Here is a 19,709-nt window from a genome sequence, read left to right on the forward strand (position 1 = left end):
GCCTCGTACATTTCTTGTTTGACAGACTGTTCTTCGGAAAAATCTTCACCACAAAAGCTTATAAATACCGAGGGGAATATTCTAGTAAAAGGATTCCACAAAAATAATTCTACCAATTGATGTGGATTAATTTAATTCGTTAGATTGTAAAATTACTTTTATTATAAAATAAATCTAATAGATTAGATGAAATCACGTCAGTTTATGACATTATTTTGTAGATGTAGTAGGAGTACTCAAATGCCAAACATCACACTGATGTTTCCTACCACCTTTAAGCTGAACCTCTTTAGAGAACTTCTAAACACCCTCATGCTGAGTTTAGTACAAGACCAACCAAAAAGACTGGTTGATACAGATATGCACTTGGGTAACCTTCTTGCCATAAGATTTAGCCACCAGATATGTTACAGTCAGCCGCCCCACTACAGAAATATAACCAAACTCAAACCAAAAAATAAAGTAGAACGGATTCCACACTCATCAAGGAAAGATACAAGTTGGTATCGAACTCTCGTGGTAAAATTCATGTAACGAATGCCTGTTTTTTCTGTAATAACCGAGGCTAATGTACATTGATTAACTTGAGGAATACAACAAACAAAATACAATATCAAAAAACCTATACCCTTCGGATAGCAATAATCAAAACCCAGCAACCGGGAGAGATACCCCGAATCAGCCTAAAGAATAAGATACTTTACAAAAGAAAAAGGAGATGCAAACTGGGACAAAATCACCTCTTCATCTCCGGGGAGGATCCAGGATAGGATTCATTTCTATTTGTACAACTCCAAACTCTCTCAGATTTCCAAACTTCTCAGCTTCCCTTGCAATCTGAATATCGCTAGGCTTATAGTATTGATAAAGATACTTTACAACAAAACGAGGAATTAGGCCTGCTATAACGATTGCAAGCAAGCATAACCAAAATGTCACGGAGCTTGCAACATGAAAGATTGCCCTGTCATATTATATTGAAGTTGCACATCAGTCTCAAAAAAAAAGCAATATCATAATTTTAATACATTTTTCTACTCTATATCAAAAAAAAGGATGCATGATCTATTACAAGCTTATGACTGCCATTTTTTAGATAAAAGAAGATGTCGTTTCATTTAAAACATATGAAAAGGGGCTAACCTAGGTAGTCGGGGTGTCTTATTTTCACCTGAGAGTAGTTAGGGGTTCAAGTCACATTCGTAATTTTTTATTTTTTTAACAAGTTCAAGTCATCGTTATAATTGAGAATGTAAACTAAGGGAAATAGGAAATGGAGTTTAAGATGGCATACATGCATAAAAAGATCAAAAAAGAACATGAAGAAAAATTAATCAAGGCTACCAGAAAATGGAGGGACTTTGCAGAACAAGACTACACGATTAAATCCACAAATTTCTGAGAAATTTGGGAAGAACTCGAGTACGAAGATCATGATTCGTCATAGAGTTTAATGGCGTGACCAAAGCCAAGTACTTATGATTAAAGCTTTATTCATTTCTTTGTGATGAATGGCTTTAGGAGTTTCAGTCAAGTAAGTTGTGAATTTCAGCCAGGAATATTAGGATAATGTGTTGCTCTATCAATTTTTTTTTTAACCAAAACAAGTAACCTTAGCATGAGGTGTGCTACATAAAATTTCATTAATTGCTTGCAAATGTGTTTCCAGGAAAAAAAGGAGTATAGATGCCATTATCTCTTTGCAGAAAGTAAGACCTAATGTGATATTATCAAAAAAAATGTAAGAGAAGAGAACTGACCAGTAGCCAATCAATGAGGGTAAAGCATCAATGATGACAACACAAATGAAAGTCGCAATTATGGATCCCCAAATGGCTGCATGAGTAACCCAAGTCCACCTGATGACGTCCATGGCCAAGTTTACATTGACCAAAATAACCACTCCAAGTATCCAAAGATCTCCTAGACTTGATATATCAATGCTACTGTACCAATACGCAAAGAGAGGGATAAAGAAGACAGCTACACTTTGCCACAATGTGTCTAACATTGTTAGCCAAAACAACTTTGCATTGTAGCACTCTTGTCTGTGCCCAGCCCCATAAAGCTGTGGATACTGTAGAAGAGTCCTCCTACTTAGATCCTTGTCAAGAATCCCAACAACAATTGTAGGCACAGAAGTATAGACTATAGAATACAACATACTGCTCCATTCATTGATTGCAGTTGTCAAAGTGAAAGAAGTGAAGAGCACATACCTACACAAAGCACGTGAAAAACTTAGCAATGGTGATAATAAGAAGGCCATCAATGAGATACATCTAGGTTTAGGACCAAAATCCAGTTATCTTCATCTCTATAAATTCTAGTTCAAAAGTGTCATTTCACCCATATATTGACCAAGATTTTTAATGACAGGTCTTTCCTGAAGGGGAATGTGCAATTAAAAGACCAAACACAATCCCTCCCTCCCACTTCCAGCTGAAGCAAGAGACAAGAGTCAGAGACAGAGACAGAGAATGCTGAAACTTAGTTCAGAATCTGCATAACAAACTCCAATAGATTTAACCAGCTATATGAGATGGCATATTTATGACAATGGGAACATTATATGTGCAGAAAAAATCAAAGCAAATAAAACTGCCAAATTACTACTCACCAAAATAAAACCAAAACCATCACAGCATTCCTGTAAAAATTGTATAATATCATGTAGCCCATCCGCTGGTAATTCCAATGCCCATGGACCAATATAAGGGGAACTACGAATCTAAACTGCCCCATTGCAAAATCTGATGCCATTACTGCTTGCCGACCCTCTTGGCCACTGATTCCAACTCCAACATCAGCCATTTGGATCATTGAAACGTCATTGGCACCTGTTATTGATCCAAGTAATATGTCAATAACAGGCATCGAAACATAAGCAGGAAAACTTGCATTCTATTATTCTCTATATCTTTTGACTTTTTTTGGGAGCTTAAGATATTGATCTAACATACCATCCCCAATGGCAAGTGTCATGTCAGAGGTCCTGTTCTTTACGAGGTTAACAATTCCAGCTTTTTGAAATGGAGCCACTCGACAACATAGCACCACGGAACATCTACTGGCCAATTGGAAGAGCTGCAACTCAAGATGCATGAGCTACATTAGCATATTAAGACATCAACAAGAACTAGGAGAGAGAGAGAGAGAGAGAGAGAGAGAGAGAGAGAGAGAGAGAGAGAGAGAGCCATTAGGTTTACAAGCACTTACCTGTTCTTCGAGTTCGCTGTCAAGAACATAAACAAGGCTGGTACCATCAATAATCAAGGCCACTGGAGTTGAACCAGCTTCAGAACTTCCTCCAACGTCACCTGCAACCCCAGCAATGGTCACAAGCTTCTTAGACATGACAATGGCATCTTCCAAACTCCTTCTACATGACTCTTTAGAACTGCTATTAATTATTATCTGGGTCATCTTGCTTGTCAGGAGCTTAGAGGAGTAGCCAATTGATATGGCAGTTTCTTGCTTGTCCCCTGTCAAAACCCATACTTTGATACCTGAGGTTCTCAGAGATTCTATAGCTTCTGGCACCCCTTGTTGCAGTTTATCTTCAATACCAGAGGCACCTAGTATGCAGAGATTGTTTTCAACACTGCTAGCAACCTTTCGAAGCAGAGCCGCTCTACCAATTAAAGCAGTGCTTGCAGCCTCAAAGGAAGAGTGCCATTGTTCAAATTCTGAAGCACACAGTTCCCGCATCCCAACAACAAGGGTTCTCAAACCCAGTGAGGAATAAGTTTGAAGATGGGCTTCAGTTGCCCGTATTATGCTCATGTTCAAAGATTTATCCACCACGCTGAACATGGTTGAGTCAGCACCTTTTACAAAGACTCTCACAGTCTTGTCAGGGCACCCCAATATTACTGACATCCTCTTTCGGTCACTATCAAACTCATGCAAACCCAATACATCGAACCTGCAATACCAATTATGAGGAAATTCATCAATAATAAGAGATACTAAAGCTCATATCTTTTGAAAGAAGCCACATATGAAGATGATAGCTAGTCATTTGGAGTAATCAAGTATGACTACTTGACCCACTGCAACTACATTACCCAACAGTTCCGTAACTGATACTTTAAAACTATTAAGTATAAATTAACTCAAAATTATTCCAAACATTACAAGCCACCTATTACTTCTGTTTGTATATTGATTGATTATGATAAAGGAAAATTAATTGAATGTCAATTGTTACTGAATTTGAAAAGAACGTACAGGGATAGGGATAGAGAGGGGGAGAGAGAGAGAGAGAGAGAGTTCTAAGAATTCTGAAACCACTATAGACTAACCAAAATTTCCTTCTACTAGTAAAAAACAAATCCAGCAAGAACAGTTGCAGCCACTCTGTCAAAGCTGTTCTAACAATGGTGTGGTCATCATAAATTCGTAATAGTCCAAGTTAGAGAAGTGGTGATGCAGAGGAAGGGGAAAATGAACAATAGCACGTCTAATTACCTTTGCCTCTCTCCTTGAATATTAATAACTATATGGCCCGAGGTTCGTTCTATAAGCATAAAACCATAGTTGGCAGCAGCATACACCAATGCTTGTTCATCTGGAGACTCCCCTTGGTAATCTATTATCTTCACAGTGGGATCAGATGTGTGGACAACCAGAGGCACGATTGTATTGCAAGCTGCCAACGCAAGGAAGAAATCGCCGACATGTTTGCCTTCCTTTGTGTCATTTCCGCATTTTGATATTTGTAAAAGCTCCGGGTCAGTCTTTACCTTCATTTTTGGCCTTAGAACTTTCCCCTCCACTGACACCAAGTAAGGCAACATAAGATGAAAACGTTATGCCAAGTAAAAAGAAATTCAGAAACATTATAGATTATATTACAAGATAACAAAATGGTATTACCTTGAACAGAGTATCCTACTTGCTCAATTTTTGAATTCCCACCACTATAATCTTCTCCCCATATGCTTGCACATTGGAATTCCATCTTGTTCTCTGTAAGCGTGCCAGTTTTATCTGAGAATACATACTTTACTTGCCCTAAATCTTCGTTTATATTCAATGCTCTGCACTGAAATCTCGAATGTGATGCCTCATCATACATTTGGGTATCTCGGATCATGAAGTAAGCCTGACCAACCCGGACAAGCTCCATGGAAATGTACAGAGAAATAGGGATCATGATCTGGAAAACAATAACTGACATGAGGAATGCGAATAACGTCTCCATTCCCCACCCGTAATAGTTATAGTCTTTCCCTCCTGCCTTGGAGAAGTCTTGTTTTCTGTAATAAGGCAAGTAATCCAACTCTTCCCTGTGGTTCAGCAACCAAATGAGAGCACAGACAGAAACAACCACGCACAGAGCAACAAGAAACATAGAAAGTAAGATGATCTCGGAGTTCATATGGGTCTCAAGCCGACTCCTCTTAGATGGAGCTCCTGAGTTGTTGAGCATAGCTTTGGTGTCACGACCAGCATACACTATAACCCCAATTGCCCAATTAGTATTCTTCAGCTGACAGCCTCGAAGGACAATATTGGAGGGTCCAAGTGACAGCTTTTTTCCATCAATTTCCATGTTTGCATGAAACCCATAGATATTCCTATTTGGTTTTTCACACTTGATCAACCCACTAACTTTTCCTTCATCAGGCATCTTCAAGAGGGTCTCTTGTTTCGCATAGCGAGTTTTCAAATTTGACTCCCCATCCAAATTAATCGTCTGCACGTATGCGACCCCAGTTGGGTCGCTAGTCGAGAGCAGCACCATATCACAAGGAAGTGTTTCATTTGCTTGAATTCTGATGATTTCACCAACTCGGAGGTCCTTCCATTTTTTTGGTTGGAACTGATCATTAATCAAAACTGATGCCAACATGTTGTTCTCAATTCGGTCTGACCGGTGCCGCCTATAGTCCTCATATGCATCCTTCACAGCTGTAACTAGCAGCACAAAGGCTAACGGCAAAATTGAAACTCCCCGGCCAAAAACGGCCAGCTGTGGGAGCTGATTCAGCACAGCAATTACAAGAAAATATATGTATGCGACTCTATGAAATTGTTCAAACAAATTTCTTGGCAAAAATGTAATAATCGAATACTTTGCAGTTCTTATAGAGTTTCCCGCAAACTCATACCTCTCATTTGTCTTCGCAGGATCATTTATATAAATCAACCTCGCATCCTCATCACTGATTTCCTTCTGGGACATGCTAAGCGGCTCGGAATCAGCCCCTCTGGACCCATATCTCACGGGCTTCGATCCCATGTCACCAAAACTCACTTCCCTGATGGAATTCCCCGCCGACTTGGACTGAATGGAAAAAACACTTCGTTGGGATGAGGAATTGAAATTGGGTACCACATTAGAGGAACTCTCAAATGGGTTTTTCGATTCCATCTCGGAAAAAGATCCGGGGCGGCCAGAATTTGGTTTAGCTAGATCTAACAAGACGGGTGCAGTATATATGTCTCGGGAATTTGGAATTCTCGGAGATGGGATCAAAAGGGGACGCTCAGAGGCCATGATCTGACGATTAGAGGCCTCTTGAACAGCACAGAGTTAACAATCACCAAAGTCATGAAATACCCAAAAGGTTATTTCTTTTTTTCTTTCTATTTTCGATAAGTAAATAGCTGGAGGTGATTCGACCAATTGCCACGAAAGTTTGCAACAACAGCAGAAATTTAAGACAAGCAGCAAACCCAGGACTAAAACAGTCGTGTATGTACGAGAAACGAATAGGAAAAGACGGGCCTAGTTAAATATTTAGCTGGTGATGCTAGATATCAACTGTACAAACAGGAATCGAGAGTAAGAGAGAACCTTTGCTTTGCGCTAAATAAGGCTGGCTGTCAGAAGTTATTTGCTCGTACACCAGGAAATGTTAGAGGGGGATAGAGAGAGTAATGAAGGAGAAGAGGAGAAGAGGGTTTGAGCTGAAAGAGGTCGTTTCCTGGTGTGGTGCCACAATAAAATCTAATGATGCGTGTTTTTGATGGACAAGAAGAAGTATTGTGAAAGGTCAAAGGCATTGTTAGAGAGAGAGATGGAGCGAGGGAGAGGGCGGCGACTGCAAAGAAAATGGAAAGAAGTCGTATTGGGGTGGCGACAAAGAACGCATCAAAAATCATATAAAAAGGAGAAATCGAAATTCTGTATGTGTGAAAGCACGAGGAGAAAAAAAAAAAAAAAAGGTAATCTTTCGAAAGAAGAAAAAAATGGGGGAGAGAAAACTTGCTCTCTCTAGAAGGACCGGTGGGGTGGGAGATGATAATAATATTTGAATGGTATTATTGGATTGTCTGAATTTGACTGGACTTTCTTTTATTTCCCTCTTTAGATGCTTGAAATCAAATCTGTAAGAGGAGTTGGTGCTAGGCTTCTCATCATCTTCCTTCCACTCTTCTTTCTCTTTCTCTTTTCTTTTTTTTAAATGGGAGCTGTTTTTTCCTTTTTATTCCTCTTCATTATTGTGTTCATACCTCAGAGCCTTTTTCTTTTTCATTCAACAGCACCATTGAAGTATGCTTTGATGGCTTCTGGCTTCCTTTGTTTGTTACATTATAATTTGGAGTTACTTGGCCATCTTTCATATTTATGAGTTGATCTTTTCATCTTATCTCTTGAAATTTTTTATCCTAATTTTAGAATATATTTTTATTTTGAAAAAGTACAATTTGCAATCTATTAGAACTTTTGTACTTTGCATTCCAAAATATCAAAACCGACACATTACACACTCAAATTATTAAAAATAAATAGTTTTACACCTTCATTTTATATATATTAGGCTGGGTAGTATTTGTCTCATTTATGGGTTTGTCTTTGTTTCTTTGTTCCACGGTTTTTTCGCTACCGAAGTGAGGATTGATTAATAAAGAATAAGGTTACATTTGAATGTTAAAATGAGTTGAGTTGAGATGATAAAATATTGTTAGAATATTAATTTTTAATATTATTATTATTTTAAAATTTGAAAAAGTTGAATCGTTTATTATATTTTATATTAAAATTTAAAAAAATTGTAATAATAAATTGAGATAGATTTATAAACTAAACGAAATCTAAGAGATATCGTCCTCTTTTGTTAAAAAAATACAATATTTGATAAATATTTTTTAATAAATTCTACTTGAAACATCTATATACCATTATCGACACGACAAACAATTAAACATATATAGAGTTTTGATTCCATCAATGTTCATCCCCATCGAAAAGTGACAAAATGATGGCATGTTATGTAATTAAGGATATTAAAACAGATGGATATTCTTTCTCAGTTTCAAAATGCCATATTATGGTTTACATACAAAGATTTTTTTGTGTATTTATAACTTTATATATACATACATATATATATAGGTACGAAAGGACCAAAATTATCACAATTTTAGTGAATTATTTTTATTTTTTATTAGTGTAATTACACCTCTTTTTGAAACTACTAGGGACTTTTGCTTGTATGCATTGTGATACAATTGTTTATATCCAATTAATTAGAAAAAACATGAATTATTTGAACTTAAAACGCACAACTAACACATGATATGCATTCCACTTATTGAACATGATTAGGTTTTGATATAATCAAAAACATGGCAAAGGGCTTATCGACTTCATACATATGACTAATACTAGATACAGTTTTAAAATGTACAAGTCTAACGTATTTATTTAAAATATATAAATGAAATTTTTCATGTTTATTGTAAGTTTGACTATTTTTTAAAAGGTAATGCACGCGACTTTTATTTGTATAAATTATTTTTTTCTATAAATATATCTATAAAATGTTTTGTCTTTTTACTTTTTTATTTATCAACTAGCATTTAAAATATAGTGAAATAATCTCGTGACTACATAATGGGTTAGGTTTACTGATCAGATTGGTGCGTGATTCGAATGCACGTAGAACAAGTTATTTATCTTTTATTTGAAACATATAATAATGGGTTTTCAATGAAGAGGATCTTTTATTTTTGAATTAATGATAGGGAAGACTCGTTTAGCTTTCTTTATAAATTATTCGCATCTTTCCCACGTACATAAGACAAAAAGTACTTAGATAATTGGTAATTACAACCTAATACACTAATTAAAGGAAAAATAAATTACATTTTGATATGATTAAATGAGACAACCCATCATCATTGGTCTTTTAGACCATGTGCGAGGTATGCTGCAAATTGAACAATCATTGAAGAAAAATATTATAGTCATAAAGTCATTATATAAAAATATTTTATCAAATTAACGTGACTTGATGTGATTTATCAAATTGTAAAATTATTTTTATTATAAAGTAGATCTAACGAATCAGATGAAGTCACGTCAGTTATAAGATTTTTTTGTTGTAATTTCTTTGTGATGTAACAATTCTCATTCTCAGACTACTTCACTATTATTCATTACTATTCATAGATAAACAAAGATGCTCTTAATATATAAACGGAACCATAATGTCTACCATATAGTTTCATAGAAAATTTCAAAATCGAAAAAGATTATTCTTTATTCTAAATCTCATCGTTGTTGATGTGTCATATTTCAAGTGACTTTTCATTTAAATTGCAGAATTATAAAGTCATCCAAATGAAAAATAGCAATGTCATATATATGTATGTGTGTTATATATATAATATATATATATATAATATATCAACTTCGATTCTTTTGGATGGAAGACTTGTTTATACATATGTGCATGTATGTATAAACAAGTCTTCAATTCAAGAGAATCAAAGTTGATGGAAGGTAACTACAATTGCACTTAAAACACGTTTTATGTTCATCTACAAAAATTAAAATAATGCACAAGGCAAAAGGGTATGGACAAAGCTTGATTATTCTATGCATCATTATTTGGAGGACAAGGAGATCGACTTTGACCATTTCAAAGAAAGGATAGCGTGTTGTTTAAGGTGTTGATCTGACGACTCGACCACATCTCTGTAAATAAATATGTTTTGAGTGCCTCCACAGTAAGTATTTCAATTCCCCACAATACAGCTATTATTTATTTCAATTCCCCACAACATTTATTATTGTCCATTCCAGATCTCATCTCATTTAATATAATAAATAGATAATTTGCTACCATCTTAATTATAATAAATTAATAAAATAAAATGAATATCATGATCTCCAATATAATATTATAATTTCATACATTAGTTCAAAGTTACAAGAGTGCAGTCAAGAATCTGATGGCCTTATGGCACACGGCCCCTTACTCCATGAAAAGCTTCTTTGCCGCCCATGTTTGACCGTTTTAGTTGACTTGTGGTCATTTTTTATTTAATAATTAAGAAATTGATTTTAAGTATATTGATATATTTTTTATTTTTTAAAAATATTAAAAATATTAAAAAAATATGAATAAAAAAATAAAAATAAAAAGTTACAAAAGTAATTAGGATTAAAGTGACGGACTACTCTGAACAGCAGAGTAGCTCGACTCTTTCTCTAAATGTAAAATATGAGTAACCCACTTCCCATTGTATGAAAAAAAAAACTACAATAGTGCAGGTATAAAAGTTAATAATGTGAAAGATTATTTCTTCTGATAGATGATCGCTTGCTTGATTCCTTCTCTAACGCTTTTACAAACCTACTTTGAGTCCATAGAAGGGAAGGAAGGGAAGGGAGAAGAGAAGTACGAGGAGAACAAAGTAAAGCATAAAATGGACATATATAGCTATTTAATACCCATCATCTCTGATGTAATCTGTGAAAAAGTTGCTTGTAAAAATGTTTCAGTTACCGTACAGTGTGACCTTTGAGTCTCTCAAAATGGAGCTCATGCAAATTCCCCAAGCCCACGTGCTCAGGATAGCCATTGCTCTATCTTGGTGGCCATACCTGCTGCCTATTTATATTTCACCAAGAAACCCAAAGTATGATAAGTCTCTTCTAATTATCCATAGATTGATAAAAAAAAAATAAAGTTGTTATAATGTTCTAACAAAGTAAGTATTTGGTGCTCTCATTCTATCACAAAATATCATCTAAATTAAAACTGTTTATATAAATTAAAAGTGGTACTTACATAAGTAGTTTTAATTATATGTAATAATATATGCATGTACACATTTCTCCATAAATATATACTTAACATAATAAATACTTAAAGATTTCGTGTGATATCACATTCTAATAAGTGATAAGGATAGGTGATGTATGAAATTTCACGTTGTTTAGAAACGAGAAGTTATTGCTTTTATAATATTTTAAATGGCTCTATAATTATATCAATGACTAGTTCTTTTGTAGTATAAGCCATACTTGGGCCTTTCATTTGAGATGTTACATCTTGGCTCAATGATAAAGTTGATTCCCTAGTGGTGGATAGGAGGTGATGGTTCAATTTTGTCCACCGATTTATAGTTTGAAACTCCAAACTTCCAGGAAGGAAGTGTTTATTTCATAGATATTACTTGCAGTCAAGTTATGATAGTTGCAGTCGTAAGTGCGCAAGTACCGTATAATCACTTTAAAAAAATAAATAAAAATACGGAACCTACATGAAAAAATTAATTTTTTAATAGTGAACCATACTCTTTTTCAACGAGATTGCACGGCGTTTACACACGCATTACTCAAACAACAAACCTCCATCAATCAATTTCCTAAAATTTGTCACTCCACTTAACCTGTCCGTAAAAGGATGTCAAGTGTCAACATCTAACCACTACTTTGAATTAGTTTACCAACACCAACAATATTACTTGCCTCCTTTTCTAAAAATCTTGTTATATACGGAAAGAAATGGACATCAAATTTCTGAAATATATTTTCGTGCACATAGAAATTGTCAATCATGAAGGATCCATGCATTTGCCAACTTTACTGAAATTTGATTATTCCTGATACTTGATGATCAATAAAAAATGCATGTGAACTTCTTTATCAAGCAAGTTTCTAGGAAAACTATATGTTGTGCTCTCGAATTATCACTGTTTTTCAACTTGCATGCTAAAATATCAAAATTGTTAATGTACACAATAAAATTGTCAAATTTTAACATTTTGCATACTCATTATGATCTAACTGTTAAAGATTGTGCTATACATGTACTATCTTTCATCAAAGTGAATGGTCAGATTTTGACCGAACGTATAAATTATCAAGATTTGTTGGTCTAAGAGCACTCTCGATGGATTAATTAAAGTTAAAGTATATTTTTTATGAATGTAAGATGAATTTAGTTTTTGGTTATTTCATTCACATAAAGTCTTCACATTAGAATAACTATTTTTCATTATATGACAATAAAATAATATAAGATGAATTTAACTTTTGCTATTCACATCAAATTTCAATATTGAATTATCTATTTATTCATTATATAGTAATGAGTAATTAATAATTTTAAAAATATTTTAATTTGTTTAATTATGAATTTATTTTATTTATCATATTTTACTAATCATAATATTATATACTAATTAGTAATCACATTCTAACTATATTTTTTCAATTATCATTAAAAATGGAGAGAAAAATAATTGATATAAAATATAGAGATAAATAATTGATATAAAATGTATTTTATGTATGAATAATTACTTTCAAATTTAGAAATTATTTGTAAGTGACTGTAGATTTGGAATTTAGCTAATCCATTATGATGTCATTTTATGTTCTAAATGGATTTAACTTTTAGCTAATCATGCTCCGGCTGAGATTTGACAATTTTGGTAGTTTAGGATGCAATTGAGATAGCGGTGGTAATTCAGATGTGCAAAACATAATCTCCTGTTTTTGTTTTTCGAGTTTTCTTATGCTCTTAAAATTCCTTCTTTGCCTGCCATATGACTATTATGGTGATGTTTGTTCAGGTTGTTTAAATCCTGACGAGTTCACAGAATTCAAACTTGTTAAGAAAACTCAGCTAAGCCATAATACTGCAAGGTTCAGATTTAGTCTTCCTACACCCACTTCAGTATTGGGTCTTCCCGTCGGACAACATGTAATTTGCAGGTTCAAGTAACTGATTTTGTCAATGTCAGTGATTTCAGAATTGCAATGCATTTGTCGTCTGCATAATTCTAATGTTTTGTTGTTGTGGATAAACACTTCAAAAGTTCTCTGAGGCTTTGAAACCTTCTTGAAATATAGATTATGGGTGCATAATGTCTGTACTATCTTTTGATAAATTGAGTTATTTGTTTGCTCATTTTGTTAATTTCTCCAGTTAAGCTTATTGAATATGATTGTTCCAACAGTTTTTCGAACTCTCTTTATGTTGCTTTTATCAATTCCCCCAAAACTTAGTTGTCTGTATATACAAATAAGGGACATCTAGTTGATGCAACAAGTGACAAAAACTGAAACCTAACAAGTGTTCCCTGGTTAAGCAGAGGAAAGGATAACCAAGGTGAAGAAGTGACTAGACCATATACACCAATTACTTTGGACTCTAATGTGGGTTACTTTGAACTGGTTGTAAAGGTATATCCCATCATCTCCCTTTCATATCTAAGAGCATGTCTTTGCTCATTCATTTCAGTGTTAATCAGCAGAACTCGTTTCTCATTTTGATGTTTTTTTTTTTTTTTTGGTAAAAGATGTATCCCATGGGAAAGATGTCCCACCATTTCAGAGAGCTGCAAGAAGGCGATTACCTGCCTGTGAAGGGCCCCAAGGTACATATTCTATCTTTTGGGGGATACCCACTTGATACACGTGGATGTTGGTCTCTATTACAGATAATAGTGTTAGCCATGGAAATGCTGATAGATTGTTTAGAACTTCTATTATGTACATGGGCATGACACCTTGAAGTTGGTGACAATATTAGGTATGAACTCCAGTTACCCTTCATTGCAGAGTCCTGTAAAATATGGTTGCGAGGATTATGCAAATAATTGCAAAACCTTTCATAATCACACTGTTGACTGTTGAAATGGAACTCTTACCATATGTAGGTTTTAAACAACTAGTAGTGATGAGTTTGCCTTCAAAATGTTGTGAGCAAAATCATTTAAGCTACCCATTTTGGACCATATCCACTTCGGTTCTACATTAGATCCTACCCTATTATCTTAAGCAATAGTGGGAGCTATAAATGTATGCCTAAATCAGTTGGTATTATGCATTGCATACTCATTAGAACCAAGATTTCCAAATTCTTTTTTTTTCATTTTATGAGTTAAATTTTCGTGCTTAAAAGGGGCTCTTTAACTACAAACCTGGCCAAGCTAGAGCTTTTGGAATGCTTGCAGGTGCTCTGGCATAACCCCAATGTTTCAGGTACGTATGTGAGCATCAAAAAGCGGAATTTCTTCTTCTTCTTCTTCTTCCTGTTTAGTGGTCTGATTGGTATTATTGATCTTATCAAGCATTTTGTTGATTTAAAGTTTCTTATCTCTACTTCTCTCTTTCTTTGTTTCTTTGTCATTCCTTTTGTTTCCAGCTCATTCGAGCCATACTAGAAAACCGGAAAGATAAGACCAACGTGCATCTTATCTATGCCAATGTCACCCTAGATGACATCCTGTTGAAGGTAATTTGCTTGCTTCATTTTTTTTCCCCTTATAGATGAGTGTGCAGTGCACTAGTTTTTCTTTACTGGATGAATTAGAAAAAATTGTTCAACCAAACAGATAGTGCACCTGTCAGAATCATTTACAAGACCTTTGTAGCAGGGCACTCCAAACGGCAGAAACATAAATAAGACAAAGCAAATTACACAGAGAAAGACATCAATGGAAACAAACTAAATGTAATTAGAAACAGCAATAGCAATTCCTTAGCTTTGACAGAGTCTGGTTGATTCGTTCTGCATCCAAGTTGTCCTCATAATATGAAATTTTCTTTTAGAACTATATCTTATTTACCTTTTCTGCAATTCTTGCATATAAAAGAAGATGTACCACATATAAAAAGAAATAGAGTTAGTCTAGGCAAAGTCTCCAAATGGGGACTGCTTATGCAAACCTATACAGTTATGTTTAAAAAAAATACGAGTCACGGAGTTTCACTTTAAGTTACATGATAGACATGAGGGTCCTTATCATTCTACCATTTTTTCAATATCAGACACATCAATCTCTTTCTCCAAGTCTCTTGAGTTAACTGTCTCTTGATTCATTATTTTCTCTGATGTAGTAATGATGAGAGTGCATTTTTTTTATGGACTTTCTGCAGGAAGAGCTAGATGCCTTTGCTAGAAATTTCCCTAATCGTTTCAAAGTCTTCTATGTCTTGAATCAGGTCAGTTCCTTTGGTATAACATTTCCTTCAAATTTCTCTCTTTTTAGATGTGCTAAGGGAACACTTGCAAAAGATATCCCCTTGATTTCAAAAACAAAAAAAAGATATCCCCTTGATTTCAAAAACAAAAGAAAGATATCCCCTTATTGTAAGTATGTGTCAAATCTTTATCACTGATGCTCACTCTATCCCATAATTGCCAGCCTCCTGTGCCATGGAATGGTGGCGTTGGGTTTATAACCAAGGAAATGATTCAAACCCATTGCCCGCACCAGCCCCAGATGTTCAGGTTAGTTCCCCAATTTTTTATATTTATTTCAAACGAAAACTTGCAAAAGTTCCTTCTCATTCTCATGAAACTTGCTCTCTAACTCGCACTCCTTACTCGGCTAAAACATTTTCAGATTCTGAGGTGCGGTCCACCAGCCATGAACAAGTCCATGAAAGCTCACATTGATGCACTTGGATACACATCAGACATATGTTACAATGAAACCCTGGGAACTCTGGAGAAGATAACTGAGAAGAGAAGTCTGAAGTGAACTGAAGTGTTGTGGTGAAGGCTAAGCTTACATGAGTTCAGGAATGGGCTGGATCACGTAAAGGCTGAAGCCCGCACTGCAATAGGGTTTTAAGAACAAGTGGGCCTTGGCCCAATTCAATATTAAGTCTATTAATGTTTTATAATTAATCCAGTATCGGTTATTGTATTTCCTTGTTTGATTCCGTTAAGTTGTTATGGTATTGTCAGAGAATATTCTCCATGAGTGCGCAGAGTTTGTTACGTGCTCTGTCCATATACATGGTTGTTTTCTCCTGTAAAGACATCAATGAATGCATAAGTTTTTTAGTATTTGCCCTTCTCGAGAGAATGCTCATTCTCTGAGTGAGCATATTCATCCTTCTACCCCGGGGGGTGTTACAGAATTGGTATCAGAGATACCCCCATCCCCTTCTTACAAAAGTATACTCATGGCAGAAGGCACCCGTTTGTCACAGCTGCAGGAGAGTTTCACCTCTCTAAAGAAAACTTTTGAATCCCAGTTCAAGAGCTTGGAGACAGAAATGCTGGCCTTGAAGAGACAACTTTCCTTGCTCACTATGGAGTTGCAGAAGAAGCATCAGGAGGAAGCTGAATCTTCACATGCACCAAAGGGGCAGCAGGACCTCCAATTAGTTCAGATGGGAGAAGTGCTAACCCGTTCGGTAAGACTTGACTTCCCTATGTTTACTAGTGATGATCCCACAGGTACATCAATCTTTAAGTTTCACAATACTCTGCCACAACACAAGTTACGGTTAACATCATTTCATATGGAGGGTAGGGCATTGGTGTGGTTCCAGGAGATGGATGAGACTGGGCAGTTGGTTGATTGGGAGTGGTTTGTGAGGGCCTTATTAGGTTTCGTCCAAGTTGTTATGATGATCCTATGGAGGCCTTAACCAGGCTTAGGCAATCTGGTTCAGCAGAGGACTACAAAACCCAATTTGAGTCCCTCTCTAATACGCTGAGGGGTCTATCCAATAACTATAAACTAAGTTATTTTTTGAGTGGGCTTAGGGATGACATTCGTCTTCCAGTATGCATGTTCAATCCTACATCCCTTATTTCAGCCTACAGTTTGGCCAAAATCCAGGAAGAAAACTTGTCCCTCACTAGAAGAATCCATAAACCATTCACTTCCTATTCTACTAAAACCACCCTACCTAGAATTAGCCAACCACAACCTGAGAACCAGAAAACCTATCCAAAACTCACCTTACCAGTACAAAAAATTAGCCAAACACAAATGAAGGACCGTAGGGATAAGGGTCTGTGCTATTACTGTGAGGCAAGATGGACACAAGGGCATAAGTGTCAAAAGCCTAGATTATATTTGATTGAAGAGATTTGTGAGGTGCCGGATGAGGAAGGGGCTGTGATGGGGGATTTGCTTGAGAAGGAAAAGGAGCCTGAACAGAGGCCGGTGAAAATGATTAAAACAAAAGGGGGTCCAGAAATATCACTCCATGCTATCACTGGTTCAATCAACACTAAGCCCATGAGAGTCAAAGGAAAAATTGGGGACTGCTGGATAGTCATTCTCATTGACTCTAGTAGCACCCATAACTTTGTTGACTCAGCAGTAGTCCATAAGACCAGGTTGCGAGTCAATAGGGAGGAAACAGTCCAGATTAAAGTGGCGAATGGGGAATTAGTCTCTAGTGTGGGGAAAGTGAAAGACATACCATGGGTAATTCAGAATGTTCCCTTTTTGGGTGAAGCCTATGTGTTGTTGTTGGCGGGGTGTGATATGGTCTTAGGAGTGGTTTGGCTCCAAACCTTAGGGTCTATCTTATGGAATTTCAAAGAGCTAAAAATGCAATTTTCAGTGGCAGGGTAACAAGTGCTACTTAGATGCCTGACCAGCTGTAAATTGGTGTCACGACCAGCATACACTATAACCCCAATTGCCCAATTAGTATTCTTCAGCTGACAGCCTTGAAGGACAATATTGGAGGGTTCAAGTGACAGCTTTTTTCCATCAATTTCCATGTTTGCATGAAAGCGATAGATATTCCTATTTGGTTTTTCACACTTGATCAACCCACTAACTTTTCCTTCATCAGGCATCTTCAAGAGGGTCTCTTGTTTCGCATAGCGAGTTTTCAAATTTGACTTCCCATCCAAATTAATCGTCTGCACGTATGCGACCCCAGTTGGGTCGCTGGTCGAGAGCAGCACCATATCACAAGGAAGTGTTTCATTTGCTTGAATTCTGATGATTTCACCAACTCGGAGGTCCTTCCATTTTTTTGGTTGGAACTGATCATTAACCAAAACTGATGCCAACATGTTGTTCTCAATTCGGTCTGACCGGTGCCGCCTATAGTCCTCATATGCATCCTTCACAGTTGTAACTAACAGCACAAAGGCTAACGGCAAAATTGAAACTCCCCGGCCAAAACGGCCAGCTGTGGGAGCTGATTCAGCACAGCAATTACAAGAAAATATATGTATGCGACTCTATGAAATTGTTCAAACAAATTTCTTGGCAAAAATGTAATAATCGAATACTTTGCAGTTCTTAAAGAGTTTCCCGCAAACTCATACCTCTCATTCGTCTTCGCAGGATCATTTATACAAATCAACCTCGCATCCTCATCACTGATTTCCTTTTGGGACATGCTAAGCGGCTCGGAATCAGCCCCTCTGGACCCATATCTCACGGGCTTCGACCCCAAGTCACCAAAACTCACTTCCCTGATGGAATTCCCCGCCGACTTGGACTGAATGGAAAAACACTTCGTTGGGATGAGGAATTGAAATTGGGTTCCACATTACAGGAAGTCTCAAATGGGTTTTTTGATTCCATCTCGGAAAAAGATCCGGGGCGGCCAGAATTTGGTTTAGCTAGATCCAACAAGATGGGTGCAGTATATATGTCTCGAGAATTTGGAATTCTCGGAGATGGGATCAAAAGGGGACGCTCAGAGGCCAAGATCTGAGGATTAGAGGCCTCTTGAACAGAACAGAGTTAACAATCACCAAAGTCATGAAATACCCAAAAGGTTATTTCTTTTTTTCTTTCTATTTTCGATAAGTAAATAGCTGGAGGTGATTCAACCAATTGCCACGAAAGTTTACAACAACAGCAGAAATTTAAGACAAGCAGCAAACCCAGGACTAAAACAGTCGTGTATGTACGAGAAACGAATAGGAAAAGACCGGCCTAGTTAAATATTTAGCTGGAGATGCCAGATATCAACTGTACAAACAGGAATCGAGAGTAAGAGAGAACCTTTGATTTGCGCTAAATAAGGCTGTGAGAACTTATTTGCTCGTACACCAGGAAATGTTAGAGGGGACAGAGAGAGTAATGAAGGAGAAGAGGAGAAGAGGTTTTGAGCTGAAAGAGGCCGTTTCCTGGTGTGGTGCCACAATAATATCTAATGATGCGTGTTTTTGATGGACAAGAAGAAGAATTGTAAAAGGTAAAAGGCATTGTTAGAGAGAGAGATGGAGGGAGGGAGAGGGCGGCGACTGCAAAGAAAGTGGAAAGAAGTCGTATTGGGGTGGCGACAAAGAACGCATCAAAAATTATATAGAAAAGAGAAATTTAAATTTTGTATGTGTGAAAGCATGAGGGAAAAAAAAAAAAAGTAATCTTTCGAAGGAAGAAACAAATTCAGAGGAGAGAGAACCTGCTCTCTCTAGAAGGACTGGTGGGGTGGGCGATGATAATAATATTTAAACGGTTTTACTGGATCGTCTGAATTTTACTGGACTTTCTTTTATTTCCCTCTTTAGATGCTTGAAATCAAATCTGTGAGAGGAGTTGGTGCTAAGCTTCTCTCATCATCTTCCTTCCCCTCCTCCTCTATCTTTTCTTTCTTTCTTTCTTTTAAATGGGAGCTGTGTTTTCCTTTTTATTCCTCTTTCATTATCGTGTTCATACCTCAAAGCCTTTTTCTTTTTCATTCAACAGCACCATTGAAGTATGCTTTGATGGCTTCTGGCTTG

At 36.3% G+C, this 19,709-nt stretch overlaps 1 protein-coding gene and 1 pseudogene across 2 annotated transcripts; one reads left to right on the plus strand and one right to left on the minus strand.

Moving 5' to 3' along the window:
- Nucleotides 1-445: 445 nt before the first annotated feature.
- LOC121238703 (phospholipid-transporting ATPase 1) lies at nt 446-7,418 on the minus strand. Of its 2 annotated transcripts, XM_041135687.1 has the most exons (8): nt 6,120-6,261; nt 4,882-5,989; nt 4,474-4,780; nt 3,220-3,928; nt 2,964-3,087; nt 2,621-2,840; nt 1,761-2,219; nt 446-964 (listed from the first exon to the last, which is right to left on the minus strand). In XM_041135687.1, the coding sequence occupies exons 2-8, from the start codon at nt 5,858-5,860 to the stop codon at nt 745-747; spliced, it is 3,018 nt and encodes a 1,005-aa protein (XP_040991621.1). In that variant the 5' UTR covers nt 5,861-5,989; nt 6,120-6,261; the 3' UTR covers nt 446-744. The 2 variants fall into 2 exon arrangements, with proteins under 2 accessions (XP_040991621.1, XP_040991619.1); XM_041135685.1 differs by having other exon boundaries at nt 4,882-7,418.
- Nucleotides 7,419-12,770: 5,352 nt separating this feature from the next.
- LOC121239448 lies at nt 12,771-16,055 on the plus strand (annotated as a pseudogene).
- The last annotated feature ends 3,654 nt before the right edge of the window (nt 16,056-19,709 follow it).

The sequence above is a fragment of the Juglans microcarpa x Juglans regia genome, chromosome 7D, assembly GCF_004785595.1.
Source record: "Juglans microcarpa x Juglans regia isolate MS1-56 chromosome 7D, Jm3101_v1.0, whole genome shotgun sequence".
In the NCBI taxonomy this organism is placed as follows: domain Eukaryota; kingdom Viridiplantae; phylum Streptophyta; class Magnoliopsida; order Fagales; family Juglandaceae; genus Juglans; species Juglans microcarpa x Juglans regia.

Coding starts and splice junctions, on each gene's coding strand:
- LOC121238703 (XM_041135685.1), bottom strand. CDS start 6,508: ATGGCCTCTGAGCGTCCCCTTTTGATCCCATCTCCGAGAATTCCAAAT. Junction 2,220..2,620: donor ATGGTTTTGGTTTTATTTTG/GTGAGTAGTAAT, acceptor TGCTTTGTGTAG/GTATGTGCTCTTCACTTCTT. Junction 965..1,760: donor CCCTCATTGATTGGCTACTG/GTCAGTTCTCTT, acceptor ATAATATGACAG/GGCAATCTTTCATGTTGCAA.